The 21,686-nt window shown below is 41.5% G+C and overlaps 1 protein-coding gene across 4 annotated transcripts in view; it reads right to left on the bottom strand.

Moving 5' to 3' along the window:
- Positions 1-21,686, bottom strand: part of LOC136886040 (cytospin-A) — a 471,506-nt gene that overhangs the window by 304,909 nt on the left and 144,911 nt on the right. Inside the window, exon 1 of one of the 4 annotated variants that reach the window (XM_067158759.2) lies at positions 20,676-20,705. The exons of 2 other annotated variants lie outside the window; for them this stretch is intronic. In XM_067158759.2, the coding sequence (XP_067014860.2) occupies positions 20,676-20,699 (24 nt within the window). In that variant the 5' untranslated portion in view covers positions 20,700-20,705. Of the gene's footprint in view, positions 1-6,750; positions 6,816-20,675; positions 20,706-21,686 lie in introns of those variants that run through there. One more of the 4 variants, XM_067158758.2, reaches the window with a different exon arrangement.

Here is a 21,686-nt window from a genome sequence, read left to right on the forward strand (position 1 = left end):
AAGTCGTGGCCTTAAGGTACAGCCCCAGCATTTTCCTGGTGTATAAATGGGAAACCACAGACAACCATCTTCAGAGCTGCCGACAATGGAGTTCGAACCCACTGTCTTCCGAATGCAAGCTCACGCTACATGATCCTAATCGCATAGCTAACTCGCTCGTTGTATCCCAGGAAATAAAATTTGTAACAGGTATGAATTTAGACGGTTGGTCAAAAGCTATCTAGGGTTTTAAGAGGAACCAGAACAAAAAAATATGAAGGGGGCCTTTGATAGAAGAGCGAAAGAAGACCCTGATCGATAGCCTGAAGAGATACTAGAAAGAATCGAACCCGGCAGACGAAGAAGATCTAGATACTGCAAATTAAATTGGTTGTTACCATGCAGTCCATAGAGGCTCAAATCGAATAATAATAATAATAATAATAATAATAATAATAATAATAATAATAATAATGTCTACGTCGTGTCGGCCGCCTATTGCTGTGGACAGGCCGGTGATAATACGCAAGCGGGAACGCTCTTCTAGGACAGGGGTGGCAAACCTTTACAGCCTAGAGTGTCAATTAAGGTCTTGTTTATTACTTTTAACGGTCCAGTGCGCCATCGGTTAATTTCCTTTAAAATCATCATGAAACCCTTCATTAGGTATCGGTATTAGATTGCATTACATATAAATCTATTCGATTGAATGGTTCGTGATTTCATTTAACCGGGCTGAGTGGCTCAGACGGTTGAGGCGCTGGCGTTCTGACCCCAACTTGGCAGGTTCGATCCTAGCTCAGTCCGGTGGTATTTGAAGGTGCTCAAATACGTCAGCCTCGTGTCGGTAGATTTACTGGCACGTAAAAGAACTCCTGCGGGACAAAATTCCGGCACCTCGGCGTCTCCGAAAACCGTAAAAGAGTAGTTAGTGGGACGTAAAGCAAATAACATTATTATTATTATTATTATTATTATTATTATTATTATTATTATTATTATTATTATTATTATTATTATTATTATGTGATTTAATTTTGCAAGCATCACTAAAAATTACACTTTAAAAAAACACGCAAATTTTAAGAATAAGGTATATTTTTGCTTTCCATCCATCCATTATCTAAAGGCTAAGCCTTGTCGCTGCAGCCATATCCACGGTCTTCAGTAGTCCTTTTCATTGTGACATAGGTAGCAAAACCCAGCTGAGTGATTATGTTCCTAAGGTACGAGAGACGCGGTCTTCCTCTCGACTTCTTCCCTTCGAAGACATTCTGGAGGATGGTGCCATGTCGTAGGACGTGTCCAAGAAATGTAGCTTTCCTCTGCTCTATTGAATAAATTAAAGTCCGTTTCTCAATAACGTCATTCACGATTTGGATATTAGTCTTCTTTTCTATCCAACTCGTCCCTGTCAGCTATGTTCTTAAAATTTGTGGCACACAGTCTTTCCTTGTAACAAATGGAGATGGGCATCTCCTTACCGTGTCGACCTTGTATATCGCCCAACATCTCTTAGGTTGACAAGAACGAAAAATTCAAGCATGTGTTATAGTTCTGCATACTGTAAAAATTCGTAAAAAAAGTATGACCATAAAACTGAGACCCACTGCTTTATTAAAACATAATGTTAAAATATGCTATGTTGCTAGATTTTCGACCTATGTTAAAAACATTCAAATATGTTAGTATGCTGTAAGGCGAGCCACAGAAGTCGTGTTTGCTTGTCACCTAGTGGCACGCGTGTCATAGGTTCGCCATCCCTGTTCGAGAACGAGGGAGAAACTAAACGCATGGCTCGTAAAAAACCATTGAACGGACTGCTGGATCCGCTGCTTTATTTCATAATGAAGCTTTGTTTCCATCCATCAGCGCGTGTTTAATGACGACGAACATGGAGTAAGACACATCCTAACAGCTCCAAGTTCGCAATATTGGATCATAGCTACATATTGTTACGAATAAAACTTCGTCTGTTTCATTACTCTCATTTATTTCAGGATGACCCAACACACACACACACACACACACACACACACACACACACTTATCATCAACCATGAATGGCCACACTCACTAATTCCTGTCTACTGACAAGTCTCTTTTCCTTACGGTCCAGCCCACTGCTATACCTGCGGCCGCTTAATCCTTACTTTCACTTCCCCAAGACCAGTCACCTCATACAGCGTCTGTGTGTAGACCTCTAGATCTGAACACAGGGCTACGGGCCACTCGACACACGACGACTGTTCGTTGGTTTGACCTCACAGACACCCCAGTAATTCACAGAGTCACATGCAGTGAACAACTAAACAGCTCAGCATTCAACAGCAGGACGATACTCAGAACAGCGAACATAAACACGGAACCATTTACCTTCACACTAGCGATAGCGGCGATCCTCAGTCCACAGAGATACACAAGCACACAGTACTCTCACGTAGTACACGTCTTCAGTTCCGTTATCTCCAGCCCACCTACTCACTGGACTCTCCGACACCACAGCAACAGTTTCTGGTTCAGACCTCTGTGGGACATTAGCGACAGCCCAGCCACCGAGCCGTAATACACCGAGTTTCTCACTTTCACCACTTAGTCCAACGCTGACCGTGACTCCACTACGGAGCCCAACTGTGACTCCCGAGTCCAGCACTGACCGACTGTCCGCGGCTAGTCTCCCTTTTTATAGCTCGGGTGATTTCAGCCAGAATTTTCGCGAGGTCTCTAGAGGCAGAACATTCCCGTTGACTCTCCAAGAAACTCACAGGTAAGCCGGCCGATGAGAACAATACACGGAAAGGCTGCACCCTCCCCCCCCCCCACCAAAGCTGGCTGGGAGATCCCAGGTCGTCTAAATCACCAGCCCCTTCCTAGAAGTACCGAAAGGGGCTACCACGGGGCTGGCACGTTAACAATATTCTGTACGGGCACTAATCGAGCACAATGTAATTTTTAGCTTGTCAACCTGAAGGTTTGCGCGATATACAAGGTCGACACGGTAAGGAGATGCCCATCTCCATTTGTTAAAAGGAAAGACAGTGTGCCATAAATTTTAAGAACATAGCTTATCCCAGGAAAAGGAAATACCAAAACAGATCACGAACTACAACCATCTTGAAGGCCGAGCGGTGGAGATTACGGGTAAGGTTAAACATCTCACAGCCGAAGTCGTCATTAAACATTAGCAACCTGTAGTCTGTTATCGTCATCTAGTGGCGGACTTTTGCTAAATTTGGCACTTGGACTGCATAAATCTTGTTGTCGGTTATGCATCATTCAAATTCATTCGTGACAGGAAGACGTGCAAAAACGAGAGCTAGTACGTGCTTGTGGTGCGAAGTGCTTCATAAGAAGTTAAAATGTCAGGACTCACACACGGCCACTTAAGGCAAGGTATGGGTGGCTCTCGCTCCGTCCCACCCACTCAAGACCATCTCTCATCCTCGAGACGGAATTCGGTGTGTTGAACCCTCAGTTCAAAGGCAGGTAGAGTCCCCAACAGTCACTGCCTGCATCAGCTGTCAAAGAGGGCCAGGAAAGTAAGCAAGCTTGTAGTTTTACGTCGTCTTCCGCACACTGGCGGGGTCGCGGACGTGTCAACGTTGAAAAGTAAAAAAATAAAGTTTTTTTATTTTTACTTTTATACTATTTGCTTTACGTCGCACCAACACAGGTAGGTCTTATGGCGACGACGGGATAGGAAAGGCCTAGGAATACGAAGGAAGCGGCCGTGACCTTAAGGTGCAGCCCCAGCATTTGCCTGGTGTGAAAATGGGAAACCACGGAAAATTAACTTCAGGGCTGCCGACAGTGAGGTTCGAACCCATTACTTCCCGAATGCAAACTCACAGCTGCACGCCCCCAACCCCACGGCCAACTCGCCCGGTCAGAATATTTTTAAACATACAGTGACGTATTACGACGATGCACAACTGATGATACAGTATAACCCTCATCAATTCAAGAATTATACTACTCTCACATATTGTTTCCATTTATTTATTTATTTATTTATTTATTTATTTCATACATCATTATAGGCTGTTATGCCCTTCAGCGTTTAGTCTGCAAGCCTCTGTGTATTTCACAATCCTCTATTTGTAACTAGTTGTGTGGCTTCGTTTAGTTCTATATCTCTTATCTTGAAATCGTTAGAAACTGAGTCTAACCATCGTCGTCTTTGTGTCTCTCTCTACTTCTCTTACCCTCCATAACCGAGTCCATTATTCTCCTAGGTAACCTATCCTTCTCCACTCGCCTCACATGATCTCACCACCCAAGCCGGTTTATGAGTACAGTTTCATCCATCGAGTTCATTCCTAACAGCCTTTATCTCCTCATTCCGAGTATCGGCCTAAGCACAAATACATGTGTTTAACGGAAGTTTCCAATTTAAAGAGATTCTCCCCTGTAGCGCACACAGACCAGTTAGATCATTGTCCTGCCAATACGGCTGCTGCCCAGCTACAAACATTGGAGAGTCATACACACAGTGTGACGAAATCGTCGACCGTATAACTCGAATTTCGCAACGGGGATTCTAAAAGATACGACGTCCAGAATAGTTACAGAAACTCAAGAAGTAAACACGAGGTTTATATTTTAATACTGTAACGGCACTGAAATAAATAGGCGAAAATAACACGAGGGCCGTCCTGTAATAAAGTATAGCTCACAATTGTATCAACACAATAATATGCATTTGAAAAATACTGGAAAAATAACATTCTAAACTACATTCTATATTGCAGTATTCAAGTTCTTGAGGACTTTTCAATTGTGAAATTACTAGCGTTAATGATTTAAAGGCCAAAATGCATGGAGGGGAGGAGGATAACATTTTATTTCAACTTCTCTCACTAGAGGTTGCAAGTTGACGAAGTATAATAAATTAAAATTATGTTATATATTTCAATGTTAATTATCGTGGTAATTCCTTGCTAATTCCGGTATAAGTGGTTTCAAATTAATGTTACTAAACCTTCCAATGTGGTAACGACCTATATCTGATATTTTGTATTAAGTGTGTACAGTTTAAAAATATCCACAAATGGAGGTACATGTTTCCCGGAGTGCACTGTCCTACAACGGAGTGTGCAATGGTGTCAGCCGCCAGCAATCCAACTCACAAGTCCGCTGCCACACTGCGTAATTTCACGATTGAAAAGGCGGGTAAGAGTTTGAACACTTCAATATTTGTAATCTGTGCAATTAAATTATGGTTCCCTTGTGGGAACTTAATGTTTGATAATTCACTTTCATATATCATAGTCACTAAGAACACTCAAACATTTGTCAATCAATACTGATCTGCATTTAGGGCAGTCGCCCAGGTGGCAGATTCCCTATCTGTTGCTTTCCTAGCCTTTTCCGAAATGATTTCAAAGAAATTGGAAGTTTATTGAACATCTCCCTTGGTAAGTTATTCCAATCCCTAACTCCCCTTCCTATAAATGAATATTTGCCCCAGTTTGTCCTCTTGAATTCCAACTTTATCTTCATATTGTGATCTTTCCTACTTTTATAAACGCCATTCAAACCTATTCGTCTACTAATGTCATTCACGCCATCTCTCCGCTGACAGCTCGGAACATACCACTTAGTCGAGCAGCTCTTCTTCTTTCTCTCAATTCTTCCCAACCCAAACATTGCAACATTTTTGTAACGCTACTCTTTTGTCGGAAATCGCCCAGAACAAATCGAGCTGCTTTTCTTTGGATTTTTACCAGTTCTTGAATCAGGTAATCCTGGTGAGGGTCCCATACACTGGAACCATACTCTAGTTGCGGTCTTACCAGAGACTTATATGCACTCTCCTTTACATCCTTACTACAACCCCTAAACACCCTCATAACCATGTGCAGAGATCGGTACCCTTTATTTACAATCCCATTTATGTGATTACCCCAATGAAGATCTTTCCTTATATTAACACCTAGATACTTACAATGATCCCCAAAAGGAACTTTCACCCCATCAACGCAGTAATTAAAACTGAGAGGACTTTTCCTATTTGTGAAACTCACAACCTGACTTTTAGCCCCGTTTATCAACATATCATTGCCTGCTGTCCATCTCACAACATTTTCGAGGTCACGTTGCAGTTGCTCACAATCTTGTAACTTATTTATCACACTATAGAGAATAACATCATCCGCAAAAAGCCTTACCTCCGATTCCACTCCTTTACTCATATCATTTATATATATAAGAAAACATAAAGGTCCGATAACACTGCCCTGAGGAACTCCCCTCTCAACTATTACAGGGTCAGACAAAGCTTCACCTACTCTAACTCTCTGAGATCTATTTTCTAGAAATATAGCAACCCATTCAGTCACTCTTTTGTCTAGTTCAATTGCACTCATTTTTGCCAGTAGTCTCCCATGATCCACCCTATCAAATGCTTTAGACATGTCAATCGCGATACAGTCCATTTGACCTTCAGAATCCAAGATATCTGCTATATCTTGCTGGAATCCTACAAGTTGAGCTTCAGTGGAATAACCTTTCCTAAAACCGAATTGCCTTCTATCGAACCAGTTATTAATTTCACAAACATGTCTAATAGAAGTGATCTCAACAGACCGCACGAAAGCAAATGCTAATCCTCTGAACATGCCACCCTTACGATATAGTAAAGCCGGCATCTTGCGATGCTATCTTAGCACACAAAAGCACTACGGAATTAGAGCACACTGTACAGAAATACCCAGTTGCCTGCAAGGCAGTGTTGATCAAATGTTAGTATAATTCCCTCTTTTTACCAACCTCAGCGCAAGCACAGCAGCGACGCATCACGTTCTGGCTCAGCTTCTCCAGATTCCTTCCGTCCAATCGTAGCCAAAATTCAGTATCCAGAGAAGACTCGTTAAAGGAAATCCTAAGATAATTATAGGAGAAGAAAGGAAACGTGAACTAACAAGAGTACAGCACACCAGTAAATGCTTTTCAGGTATAAAGGAGATGTTCAAACCACAAGTAATTCTCATTGATTCATCTGAAGATTGTAAATCACATGAGTGGATCGTCAGTACTGAGAATTCATAGATACCAAGGGTTTAATAAAACTAACAATGCCTCTTCTAGGACGTTCCTAATCCCATACTTCTGGTGGCCAACTCCTCCTCCACCATTCTTATCCAATACATTTACTTTTTTAATATAGTCATTATCTTTTTTACGCTATCAATCTTGATTCTTTTCATTATACTAATCCTTGAACTTCGTAGTTTCCTATATCCTTTTCATGTACAACACTTCTGATAGTTAAAAGAGCAATCTCTTCGATTCTCTCATTTTTTATACATGTGTTACTCCAAAGTTCTAGTAATACACAGTTTACGTTCGTCCTTGATTAATTCGATGTTAATATGCTTTACGCATTATCGTTTTCTTTTCACCCAAAAGATACATCTTTCTTACAGACTTATTCCTCTCAGCGTTCATTCTACAAGGCTCTATGAATTAAACAAGTACTTCTACAATCCTCTATTTCCAACTAACTCTGAGACCTTTTAGCTCAACATCTCTTATTATTAAAAACGAGTCTACCAATCGTCGCCTTGGTGGTGGTGTGGTGGTGGTTGTTACTGTTTTAAGAGGAAGTACAACCATCCTTTATTAACACTAAAACTGATCAGAGAAAAAAATGGAAGGGGTCCGACACTTCGAAAAATGAAGATATCGGTCAAAGTAAAACAAGAGCCACGAAGGATGCGAAAATAAAAGACACCCTAGCCCTCGGAACCTAACAGCGCCGGGGTCCAAGGGAGGTCAGATAGGATAGATTAAAGTGAGGAGCCTGGCACAAGTGGAAGCAATGCCAGGACTCAGTTAAGGGCCCCGTGGTCACCAACCCCCATTCCCAAGTTAAGAGCCCCTGGGACTCCTATTAGTCGCCTCTTACGACAGGCAGAGAATACCGTGGGTGGTATTCTACCGCTCCCACTCACAGGGGGATCACCTTGGTCTCCCGCTACTTCTCCTACCCGCTAACATCGAGTCCATTATCCTCCTAGGTAACCTATCCACTCCCACCTCACATTACCCCATCACCGAAGCCGGTTTGTACGCCTAGTATCATCCACACTCATCCTGACTCAGCCTTCGTCGCCTCATTCCGAGTACCTCCCTGCCATTCTTTCCCCTGTTTGTTCCAGCACTAGTTCTCGCTACTTTCATGTCCATTGCTCCTAACTTATGAATAAGATATCGTGAGTCGACCCAGCTTCCAGTCTCGTACAGCAAAGTCGGTCTGAAAACAGACATCGCGGATGGCAACTGCGAGCTCACTGCATTGGCTTTGCTGCATCTTGTAGTATTCTACCATCCTAGGAGAGTATGCATTCTAAGTACGGACTTGAAATGATTCACGAATTTCATCCAAATAATCTTCATCTTCATTTTATATTATTATTATTATTATTATTATTATTATTATTATTATTATTTTGGCGGTTGGCGATCATCATGGCTATCCTAGTCTTTGTATCTTGTCACACGGAAAAGCGACATTGTATTCATCTCGAACCAGTCCCTCAGATTCTTCAGCCAGGAGATTCTTCTTTGGCCAAGTCTCAGTTGTCCTGTGATCTTTCCCGCATCAGCTACTGTAGGATGCTATACTTTTTATTTACAATTCAATATCTTTGTATTTAAAATTAATGTTGTTTGGTATGAAGCGCACAGGTGCCGCCAGTAACTCATAAAAAAAGTTCCACCGTAGTTCAGTGACTCTCCAGAAAGCAGCACCACAAATGCCTGCAGCCACCAAGCGGTGTTTAGCTCTGGTGTGCAATCCTCGCCACATTATTATTACGATGGGCCAACGGGTCCCACACTCTCTCACGAAACTTTCTTCCACTCCTCCGTTGTGTAGCGTTGCACAATGTCCTACCTATCATATCACGGCACTTGACCTGCGAGATTCTCATCCCTCAGTGGAATCCTGTTCTACTGCAACTCTATAACGTGACGGTGCAATTACCATAGCAAGCAGCAATATTCTTCTTTACTGCCATGGGTTTACGACACACTATTATAAAACTAGGGACCTACTTCTCACCAACATCGAAATTCAACTAGCAATCAGTGGCGGTTTCTGGTATAGCGCATTGGAGCAATGAACCTCCAGTTTATATCAAATTTTATTCAACTGCTTAATATTCATAACTCCCTTGTCAATCTCGAAGGTCTTGCTTAGCCCATCTATCCGTAATATACTCGTACTGGCTTTCAATTCATGTGAACTGCGCACGTTCCGTGGCTGGATACTTGTCTGGAATGAACCCCCTTGGAAGGCGACGTCTCCGTCCGTACCTGGGCGAAGGGAGTAGCGAGGTGCGGGGGGACATCGGCCGGCACGTAGACAAGACCAGGATATCGCAGAAACAGATATCCGTGGTTTACGCATGCGCAATATGCCACTCTCTCTAGTCATGTTGTCAGGGGTGTTGGGGCAAGGTCTGTCTAGACTGACCTTGTGTTGGAGTAAGTATGTGCCTGCCATCTGTTGCCCTTACAGAAATTCAACTACGTAACAGAAAATAGTGCACATAATTAGCGCTAGTGTTGAAGAGCATCATTACTGCCATCAGTCACATTAAACTGCCAAATTCCAATTGATGTCTTTTCCCAAATACATCAATATTTACTAAACATCTGTTTATTTGCCTTCTTTGGAATAATTACTTTTTAGAGAGAAAATTAACTTAAAAATCACCGAGGCAAAGAGTAGCGGGAATGTAATACCAAAGAAAACGCTAATTGCCTAGCCACAGGAGTTCTCAAAATTAAGTTACCAAAATTGCGAACATACATCCCTAAAGTTTACTCTGTTTTTCAAGTGTGATGCTAGTGTTTACAACAGTTTGCAATAGTTATAATTCCTAATATTATTGTACGCTGTGCAAGCGTGTGTGTTTTTTCTGCACTGTTGTGCCGTTCAGAAACTTAATTTTTAGGACATAAAGAAGTTACAATATTTTCTCCGTGTGTGTATTTTTGTGCACTGTAGTTGCGTCCATAATTTTTGTTCCCGGGAAAGATAAGGAGCTTCATAATGAGTTTGAACAGTGATATGATACTTAAGAAGACAAATTTTTCTTCTCTCTCTCTCTCTCTCTCTCTCTCTTGAGCGTAAACTTACGATTAAGATTAAGGATGCCGGACGCCTAATGCCTTATCTTGATATAACGAGGCATCCTAAAAGTAAAAGTAATGAAATCGTGCGTAAATTCAGAATGGATTTATACCGTGTAAAAGAATCTAGTGGATCTGTGGGTGCGAAATTACTAACATGTTGATTTGTTTTCCTTTTTTATGATTCATGAGTGATGAAAGCGAAGGGACTTGGACCAAAGTCGGAGGGGTAGATATAGGATATTTATTCAAAAAATAATGAAGAAACACAGAAGTTCTAAATCTCATATGCTTGCCCAACTACAATTCGATCTCCTGGGAAGACACGATAACCGTCAGTAATTTGACTGTGCTTACAGGCAGTCTGTGGAAAGAGACAACGACCAAGTACGGAAAAATCGTTATGTGCTGTGTACAGTTCTGTGGTGCGTTTGAGATGGCATTGCGTGGGCATGACGAAACAAGTGAATCATCGAATCCTGGCATATTTCGAGGCCTCGTCAATTTTAGTTCTGAAATTGACGTTGCATTAAGAGACCATCTCTCCAAAGCTACTGCTTTCAAAGGCACCTCGAAAGACATTCAGAATGATTTGCTTTCGTGCATGTATGAAATCTGTCGTAAAAAAAAAAAAAAGAAATCACCACAGCGCACTTCATTTCTTCTTTTTTGTTTGGTAGGGGGCTTTACGTCGCACCGACACAGATAGGTCTTATGGCGACGATGGGATAGGAAAGGCCTAGGAGTTTGAAGGAAGCGGCCGTGGCCTTAATTAAGGTACAGCCCCAGCATTTGCCTGGTGTGAAAATGGGGAACCACGGAAAACCATCTTCAGGGCTGCCGATAGTGGGATTCGAACCTACTATCTCCCGGATGCAAGCTCACAGCCGCGCGCCTCTACGCGCACGGCCAGCACTTCATTTCGGTAATCGCAGTTGAGACCACCGATATATCAACTACAGCACACATTTTTTTTTTTTTCGTTCTTCCCAACAGTAAGCCAGTTGAAAGATTCTGGGGTTTGCTCTAACCCTCTAGTCATGATGCTAAGACAATACCAGAGTGTTTAAAATTTTCTTTGAGCGAAGTTGTGGATAATAGAGGTAAGTTGATTTCACAAGGTTACGATGGAACAAATGTAATGAGTGGTCACAATCCAGGGTGAAAGTTCTCATCAGGGAATATTTTAGGCATGCACATTATGTGCACCGTTATGCCCATTCTCTGAACTTAGTCAAGGCACAGGTGACAGGGGGGAGAGGAGATATTGAGGGGGAGATTTTTCCTTCTGTTGAACCCCCAGTGACGAAAGTCACGCGCCGCCACTGCTAGCAATAAACAGATACAGTACCAGGTCCTTCAATGTTACAATCTCCTTCGAGAACACCATCCAAGACAACGCAATCCATCAGAACAGAAGTGCGACAAATTTGGCTAGGGAAACAATGAGCTGTAATTCCTGGTTGAAGACAGAGAAAAGAACGTTAAAAAAGCAACCAAAGTTCAAACTACATTTGTCGACTTCTATCCTATGATCAAAGTTGCACGTAATTTGACAAAGCTGAATGTAAAAAAAGAAGTCAGATTTGGTCATACAAAATTTCGGCATAAACCGGTGAACATTAAGACTAACATAAGATAAAACGACAAACATTATCATCATCATTTCTTCGTTATGCCCAATTAAAGAACGCGTTTGAACTTGTTAGCTTTGTCTGACAGCTTCCCCTTCTCCTCCCAAATTATCTTCATGAATTATTCGTTGTGGTGGTTTTTTTTTTTTTTTTCGTTCTTCTGTCCACTATTTTCCAGTGGTCTTTTTAGCTTTGTCAATGAGTGCGTGGTTTGCAACCAGAATTCCAAAGACTTAACGACATTTTATGGTATCCTCTGTAGCGTTTATTTCTTGTAAATCCTACTTTACCAGGCGAGTTGGCCGTGCGGTTAGGGGCGCGTGGCCGTGAGCTTGCATCCGAGAGATAGTGGGTTCGAACCCCGCTTAAATTCCCAGCATTCGGCTGTGTACGTGGTTTACTTTGGCTGTGGGTATTCTCTGGTATTCTCTGTAGCTTTTATTTCTTGTAAATCCTACTTTACAGAGCTCGATAGCTGCAGTCGCTTAAGTGCGGCCAGTATCCAGTATTCGGGAGACAGTGGGTTCGAACCCCACCGTCGGCAGCCCTGAAGATGGTTTTCCGTGGTTTCCCATTTTCACACCAGGCAAATGCTGGGGCTGTACCTTAATTAAGGCCACGGCCGCTTCCTTTCCAGTCCTAGCCCTCTCCTGTCCCATCGTCGCCGTAAGACCTATCTGTGTCGGTGCGACGCAAAGCCAATAGCAAAAAAAAAAAAAAAAAATATCTACTTTACCAGGCGAGTTGGCCGTGCGGTTAGGGGCGCGTGGCTGTGAGCTTGCATCCGAGAGATAGTGGGTTCGAACCCCGCTTAAATTCCCAGCATTCGGCTGTGTAAGTGGTTTATTGCTTTGGCTGTGGGAAGGGAAGCCTCTAAAGATCTTTACACAGAGTACCCATTCGTTCTTCTTCTACGCCCTGAACTTGCTGACTGTCTACTTTTAGGAACTTTTCAGTAATCATATCCGAACTGTTTTTGAAACATCAATTAAGATTAGGCAACTCCTGCAACCAACTAAGGATAGTTTGCCTAAATTGCAACAACCTGGTATCTACTGAGTTCCCTGTACTTGTGGCAAGGTTTATGTTGGGCAGACTTCGAGAACGGTATGTACTCGCATCAAAGAACATACCAGGTATATCAGACTCAACCAACCTGATAAATCAGCTGTTGCTGATCATGCCTTAACACCTGGTCATGATATCTTGTTCCAAGAAGTGTATGTTCGTGTCCGTATAAAGCAATATCGCCCAAGAATTATCAGGGAGGCGGTTGAAATATGTAAACACCCAGCTAATTTCAACCGCGATACAGGCTACAACCTCGGTGAATCACGTTTACCTATTATCAGAACCATTAGAGAATGATGCTTTACTGTTGCCATTCGCTGCCCCTAGCATGGGACTAAAATGGCGTCCCTCTTACATCTTAGGGCACCACTAAGTTCCTTGTTGCTTTCTCCTGGCAACCTTTAATGCGTCGTTTCATTTCCCGATGAAGAAAGGCAAGGTTCCTTTTGAAACGCGTAGAGTTTGTTTATAATTAATTACACGACATAAGCCCTAAAATATACTTCATGAATAATAATTATTATTATTATTGAATGAATGAAAACCTACAACCTGTTTTCCAGTCATTGACCGGGTTAGGGATGGGACGAATGAAGCATATATAGGCTGTTATTACAATGGGGTCGCCACTCCCAAGGTGATTTATTAATGAGTGATAAATGCTATGAAATGATAATGGAGAGTGTTGCTGGAATGAAAGATGACAGATAAAACCGGAGTACCCGGAGAAAAACCTGTCCCGCCTCCGCTTTGTCCAGCACAAATCTCACATGGAGTCGCCGGGATTTGAACCACGGTATCCAGCGGTGAGAGGCCGACGCGCTGCCGTCTGAGCCACGGAGGCTCCCAATAATTTTTATTTTTTTTATTTTTGCTACTTGCTTTACCTCGCACCGACACAGACAGGTCTTATGGCGACGATGGGACGGGGAAGGGCTAGGAGTGGGAAGGAAGCGGCCGTGGCCTTAATTAAGGTACAGCCCCAGCATTTGCCTGGTGTGAAAATGGGAAACCACGGAAAACCATCTTCAGGGCTGCCGACAGTGGGGTTCGAACCTACTATCTCCCGAATACTGGATACTGGCCGCACGTAAGCGACTGCAGCTATCGAGCTCGGTATAATAATTATTATTATATCATTATTGTCTGTTGGTTTTAACGTTCTAACACAAACATTTTCGGCGATACAAGGATAGGATAGAAAGGGTACGAAATATGCTCTCCGATAACAGATTGTGGTAAAAGGTAATGGTGGTGATTTTTTTGTTTTAAGAGGAAGTACAACTACGTAACCACCCTCTCTGAACAAATTAAGTGGAAAATAAATTTAAAATAAAACGAAACTACTTATTCAACGGAGGGATTTGAAAACGAATTTAAAAAATATTGTATTAAGCCGAAAAGGTCACAAACACATGAAACTAAATAACGAAACACTTGAAATATACATGCCCTTGATTAATCCACTCTCACATATAAAGCGAATGGCTAAATGAGCAGCATTCGCGTCATCAGCTAGTATAATAATAATAATAATAATAATAATAATAATAATAATAATAATAATAATAATAATAATAATAATAATATGGCCTCAGCTATCGTGTGCAGACATTTCAATTTGACGCCATCTGGCTGTCTGCTCGTCAATTTCGACGTTCCGTTTCACTCTAGGCCCCCACTAGATGACAGACCGAGTAAACCGAAACTCTCTTGGGCGTCTATGGCTGAGATTTAATGAATTTTGTCGGGTAAACTCCAAATGTGTCACCAGAGATCTTTTACATGCCGACATCGTACGACATGGAGTGTCGAATGGACTTTTTTCCGCCCTTCAAAAATTCGACTACCTCTGCCGGGTTTGAACCCGCTATCTTGGGATACGGAAGCCGACACACTACCATTGATCCACAGAGGCAGCTATCAGCTAGTATGAGTTCGAGTGTCTCCAGCAGGCCGAGGTTCCGTCTTAGGCCAGAAAGATCAGCGCACTCTTGTGAGGATGTGGGCACCGGTGATTTCGGGATCACAAGAACACACTGAAGGGGGTTCGGAGTCTTCACTCTTTAGGAAATGAGAGTGCGTTGATCTTCCATGACAGCCTACACAAAACTACAGCCTTTTTTCCGTGAAGGCCGGAAAGAGGACCGCCGCCACAGGACAATTAATTGCAGATAGGAACCAACCCTCTAACTCCCAATTTTTATCTACATTCAAAACGGGGGAAAAAACAACGCCATATCGTTCCACAATTACCTCTGAACGAGCTCCCACGAAGTTTTAAACCACTGTTATATTGTGAAACATTTTTTGTATCTAGAGGTCACGAAACGTCAAAAACCAGATGAATTTTTGTTGGATTACAACACTTCCTTCACTCACAGGTAATTAAGTAAAAAAATCTAAATAAAACCAAGCAGAAGGATCGCGGTGGTAAAACTACATTACCCCCTACTTACCACCATTTGACTCTGGATGAAAAATGAGAGTTCCTACAATGTTAATTGTCCTGAACTTTTTCAGCTCTGCCGGTAATTATTGGAAGGTATTTTTCCTACACTACACCGTGTTCAAAGTTAGAATGAGAGAAGATGTGATGAGATGAGGAACAGTTAAAACATTCCTGGTACAGGTCAAGCTATTATTACTGACATGCTCCGTCAAGAACGTAGCGAGTGCATTGCAAACCGTGGAAACCGCTGTGTCCCGGCTGGTCCTTGGACCGCGTTATTCTGGTCTAGTTCGCTCCGCGCTCCAGCACGCACGCCAGCGGCCATTCCCTCCACCCAACAACACACACATCAATGTCTCAATGTGTCACATTTTCTCTGACTGGACTACACGTGCGGCGCGACCAGCCCTCCACTATTTGCAGTCCAGTATCACTTGAAATAAATGTCAGGAAATGGTCCCAAAAGAAGAATTATGTTTCAGTTTATTTCCTTCTTGGCTTAAAACAAGCATAACATAATTTACTCCAGAAAGGAGCGAGGCAAGGCCTCCCTCCTTTTGTATGTATATATAAAACAGGGGGTAAAGGAAATCAAAAAGGAATTTGGAAAGCGAATCACAACCCAAGGAGAGGCAATCAAATCCCTGAGTTTTGCCAATGATATTGTTAGTGTGCCTTTGATGGGGAGACCTAGTGTTTACAGTGAATTATGTCTTCTGGTATGGGTTGGAGCAATTTTATTACTTTCTCTGTACAGCCAGTCCCTGCCTAGAATGGTGAGAAAATGCTCCTCATGCATTTCAGTGGGCTTGGCAGCTTGATACACAATAGCAACTCCTGGCTCGGTGAGGAAAGCAACGGGAATCTATCTCACTCCTCATTTCCCTGGTACGCCTCTTCAGTGATGCATAGGCCATCTATGGCAGCTAATGGAGGAGCTGTTCAGGATCCGACCAGCCTTCGGGCTGAGGACTGTACATTTATTTTATCCGAGTCTGCAGAACATCTGGAGAAATTGCTAAATGGTATGGACAGAGTCTTGGGGAAATAAATAAGTCCAAAACAAAAGTAATGGCGTACGGTCGAACGAAGTCACATGATGCAGGAAATATTACATTGGGAAATTAAGTCTCAAAACAAGTAGATGAATATTGTTATCCGGGCAGTATAAACATTTAAAAATGACAAGTAAGGAGGACATGAAATGGAGACTTGCACAAGCAAGGAAGGCCCTTCTTAAGAAAAGAAATGTGCTCATTCGAACATTGATATAGGAACTAGAAAGATGTTTCTGAAGACTTTCGTCTGTATGGAAGTGAAATATGGACGATAACTAGCTCAGAAAGAAAGAGAACAGAAGCTTTTGAAATGTGGTGTTACAGAAGAATGCTGAAGGTGAGATGAATAGATGGAATCACCAATGAAGAGATACTGAATCGAACTGGTGAGAAGAGATCAATTTACTAAATTTGACGAGAAGAAGAGATATAATGATAGGACACCTCTTCAGACACCCAGGACTTGTTCAGTTGGCTTTTGAGGAAAGTGTAGGCGGTAAGAACGGTAGGGGTGGACAAAGATATGAATATGACAAACCGGAATAGAGCAGATGTAGGATCTAGGTTAGCATATGATAGGTGGCTTGGAAGCTGCATCAAACCAACTGTATGGACTTATGACTCAAACAACTGTATTCAATCATGCTGCTATAGCTTCAAAGATATTAATGAACACTTCGTAATACAAAAAGTGATCGTCTGAAGCCGGAGTGAGTGGCTCCGACAGTTGGTGGCTTCGATACCAATTCAGCGCATTGGTATTTGAAAATGCTCAAATACACCAGCGTCCTGTCGATACATTTACCGACACGTCAAACAACTCACGATCATACATTAATACGCATTCTTCAAATTATTATTATTATTATTATTATTATTATTATTATTATTATTATTATTATTTATTTATTTATTTATTTATTTATTTATTTATTTTTTATTTTATTTTTTACAGAGAAAGGCCTACAGGTCCTTACTTTTTCGAGAGTTGGAATATAACGTTGGCGCTGTTAGTATTAAAAAAATGGCGTGTTGTCATGGTAACGTAGGCAACGGTGACATGCTTATGGCGCTAAACCGAGTGTTTATTTCTCATTGAAATGTAATGCCCTCTCTCGCCAAATTTCTTTTTGTAATAATAATAATAATAATAATAATAATAATAATAATAATAATAATAATAATAATAATGTTATTGGCTTTGCGTCTAACTACTTTTACGGTTTCTGGGGACACCGAGGTGCTGTAAAGGTCTTACGGTGCCAGTAAATCTACCGACACTATGCTGTAGTATTTCAGCACCTTCAAATACCACCTGACCGAGCCAGGATCGAACCCGCCAAGCTGGGATCGGAAGGCCAGCGACTCAACCGTCTGAGCCACTCAGCCCGGCATTTCCGGTTTGTGTTACATGTATTTTATCATTGCGTGTGCGTACAGTATTTGTATTGTCAGAGTTTTTATTTCATACCACGTGCGGAGTTATTCTTTTTACTATTCATAATTAGCTTACTGTTAGTTTGTTCATAATTAACACTTGAAGGTTATTTTGAAGGTTAGTTACGTTGCAGTTGTTAGTGATTATCATTCAGTTACGAGCTGGTTATTTTGGTTGTTTTTTTAATTATGCTTTGTGATTTCCAGCATTTAATTACTCTGTTCCCCGTCAAACATTCCCGTCGTGACATTGTGATTTACATCTACAATACGTAACCTGTTGATCGTAGGCTTTTGCGGAAAAGGAATGCGAAATGTTTAAACTTGTAACCGAGTTTTGATTCCCGCTTTAAGCTTGTAAGATTTTTTCGTCTTCATGTTATCGTGTACGCTCTAGTATTATAAAATTATAATATATCTTTACAGATTTAATCATGACTTTCAAAACAACGAGAGTCCGTAAGAGGGGTGTGGCACCGCCTATTCTTCGGAACATCAATTGGTGGTGTTTATTTCCTGTAATGCAGTGCTTTACCACTTAACTGTCAATTACTCCAATTCTGAAAAGAAAAAAAAATGTATTAAGTGAAGATCTCGCGATTCGAGTCAAGAAGTACGAGTAGGGCGAAGGGAGGAAGGGTGCGCAAGAAATGTTGTGTTCCAGACAGGGGCGTAATTAATGTATTACGGGCCCGCCTGCCAAAATAAAAATTCGGGCCCCCTCAAACAAAAATATAAAACCTATGAACAACTTCATGTACATTTAATTATTGTATAGCAGGTAGAAGTAATCCAACATAATGTGAAGTTATATGAACAAAGGGATTATTCGTTGTCAGATTATCAAACAATAATGTATAGTAGGTTTTATTTGACTGCCATCATGGTTTAACGGCCAAGGCGCTGAACGGCCAACCATGAATCACCTTGATATTAGTACTTTAATTGGTTTCATTTTTAGTAACTACAAGACCTGTACTGATACCGAAGACTCGATTTGTACTAGTTCATTCGATTACAACACAGAATTTATTTTTATGTATTTAGTCTGATCCAGGACACCCTAGATTTGCCGTAAGACACAGAATAATGCACAATAACAATTTTGAGGGAAGATAAAAAGATTGTTTAAAAAATGATAGGTCACAATTAACCATGTTAAATGGCATGAACTCCATATAAATGGTGACGAAGAATCGAAACGGAGTATTTGATGAGTGAGACGACTATCTCATCTTGTAGGCTTCTCGCTAGTTTATATTTTTGTCGCCATGTGACGAAAGATTTGGGAATTGTTCTCCTCGCGCCAAAGAAAAGTCCAGTCACCGTAACTTTTTTAAGGTTATACGACTCAAGAAAGAAAGGGATGGTTGGATTATAGATATCCTTTTTCTCATTGTCTACGTCAGTCGGTTGAGAGGCTGAAGATTCAAAGCGTACCGTAGGATCAATAATTTCTGCTTCGTTCCTCCGTCTGTCAATCGCTATAATATCAATCCTGCGAGTGCTGCCTCCTTCGACGAGGCAGTGGACTTCTTCGTACACTTCTAGATTTTTAAGACGAAGAGCATTAGCAATCAGGTTTCTGATGATATTATTAACTTCGCGCAAAGAGATCTCGTTCGAAACTTGAGTTGACTGATTGTTACTAACACACTCCTTATTGGCGTTATACACTGCTGTCGAATAAATGTGCGACAAAAGTTAAATATTTTGCAAAATTTATGCAAAATACCATCCCATGTGCATCAATAAAGTACGATTTCCTAACTAAACTTTGGTATCAATATTGTTATTGCTTTAATTGTTTTAAATAATAATAATAATAATAATAATAATAATAATAATAATAATAATAATCGTATGGCCTCAGCTACCGTGTGCAGACATTTCAATTTGACGCTATCTGGCTGTCTGCTCGTCAATTTCAACGTTCCATTTTACTCTAGGCCCACTAGATGGCAGATCGAGTAAACCGAAACCATGGAAAACCATCTTAAGCGCCGCCGACAGTGGGGTTCGTACCCACTATCTCCCGAATACTGAATACACTAAATGTGTCACCAGAGATCTTGTACATGTCGACATCGTACGACATGGAGTGTCGAATGAACTTTTTTCCGCCCTTCAAAAATCCGACTATCTCCGCCGGGTTTGAACCCGCTATCTTGGGATCCGGAGGCCAACACTCTACCACTGATCCGCAGAGGCAGCTTGTTTTTTTAAATAATTTGGTGCAGATCTTTACTGATGAGCGTGTCGCGGTGTTGCCAGAGACGGCAAGCACTGTTGTTTACAGCTGGCCTGTGTTACACTCAATTACTCCTAGATTCAACCAAGTGAATTTCTTAACGTAAAGAAAACTATTTCGACTGATCCTACAAAACCGCTTAGATCACCAGATCATTTGCGTGGAGAGTAGTGACATGAGGCTGGATATATATGGAGAAGTTTATGGTGTTCCTTAAACATCCCGCCCGCCACCACTGCACACGTTACGCCCCTGGTTCCAGAAAAGGGGCACGCCATAAAAAGTTTGTGGACTACTGCGCTACACCATACGTTCCTACTGGAAGCTGTAGTACTTCGACCCTTCTGGCTACTTCTAGCTCCTGAGCAACCTCGTGCGCGTCCCACGCAACTATCACAGACAGAAAAAACGATGTACGGGTGTTTAAAAAATATAAATAAAATAAAAAATCAACTGACAGGTCGTTAAACACAAAGTGAATGCAAATTCGCTACTCTGTAGAATCCTGAAGAACTCTTGTTCAGATCGCCCATCAGATGACGTATTATCATCGAGAAAAAAATCTAGAAAATGAAACGAACTATCGTAATCTCTTTATACCTGAGAAACATTTTAGACTATAGAATATCTGACACGTTCCTAACACTTACCCCTGAGAAGCAATTTAGCCACATAGCACATACACAGCACAGCTATTAACTGGACTGAACTAATGGCTGTAAATTATCTATATGGCAAGTTCTTTATCAGTATTACGTAAGACGTTCGGCGACTGCAAGGTAGGAGGCAAGTTGCACAACAAATACATACAGGCCTTATATGACTAATGCAGCACGTCGCTATGGAAGAACACGGTGTCAAACCAGTATAAACACTTGTTACAATGGGGTCTTCTGGCATTCATGTTTATTCATTTCTAGTTCTGTTCAGGTAGGATTTGTAAAGTAAGTTATACGAGTATGTACTTTCGCGCCGCGCTGTAGATATGGTGTACACTAGAGATCAGTGTTGCCAACATAATTCTCATTCAATAAGCTAGATCATCGTCCAATATAAGCTAGAAAAAGCTAAATCAGAACTAGAAAAAGTTAAAAAAAATAAGCCAAGTATTTATAGCACTGCTCAACGGGCAGAGAATGAAATTGTTCTGTTCAATTAGCAAACTACTACAATATAACCGCAAACCATGGATATTTAATTATGTAAACGGAGCTAGTCCTGACAGTTGGAAGTGGTGGTGATTATTGTTTTAAGATGAAGTACAACTGGGCAACAATCCTTTATAAAAAATCTGATCAGAGAGAGAAAGTGGAAGGGATTCGACACTTTGAAAAGTGAGGATATCGGCCAAAGAAAGAAAAGGACCACGAAGAGCGTGAAAGTGAAAGACTCCCTAGGCCTCGTGATCTAATACCGATGGGGTCGGAAAAGAACAAGAGTTGACCAAGGGAGGTCGGATAGGATAGATGAAAGCGAGGAGCCTGACACAAGTATGGAAGTTTTGTGAGTTGATCGAATGATAGTAAAATTGAAGTATGAGAAGGGATGTCATAATATTACATTATAAAGGCTGTTGCTAGCACACCATACAAGTGGAGAGAGAGAGAGTGTGTGTGTGTGGTGATTATTATTTTAAGAGGAAGTACAACTAGGCAACCTTC

The sequence above is a fragment of the Anabrus simplex genome, chromosome X (genome assembly GCF_040414725.1).
Source record: "Anabrus simplex isolate iqAnaSimp1 chromosome X, ASM4041472v1, whole genome shotgun sequence".
NCBI classification, from domain to species: Eukaryota; Metazoa; Arthropoda; class Insecta; order Orthoptera; family Tettigoniidae; genus Anabrus; species Anabrus simplex.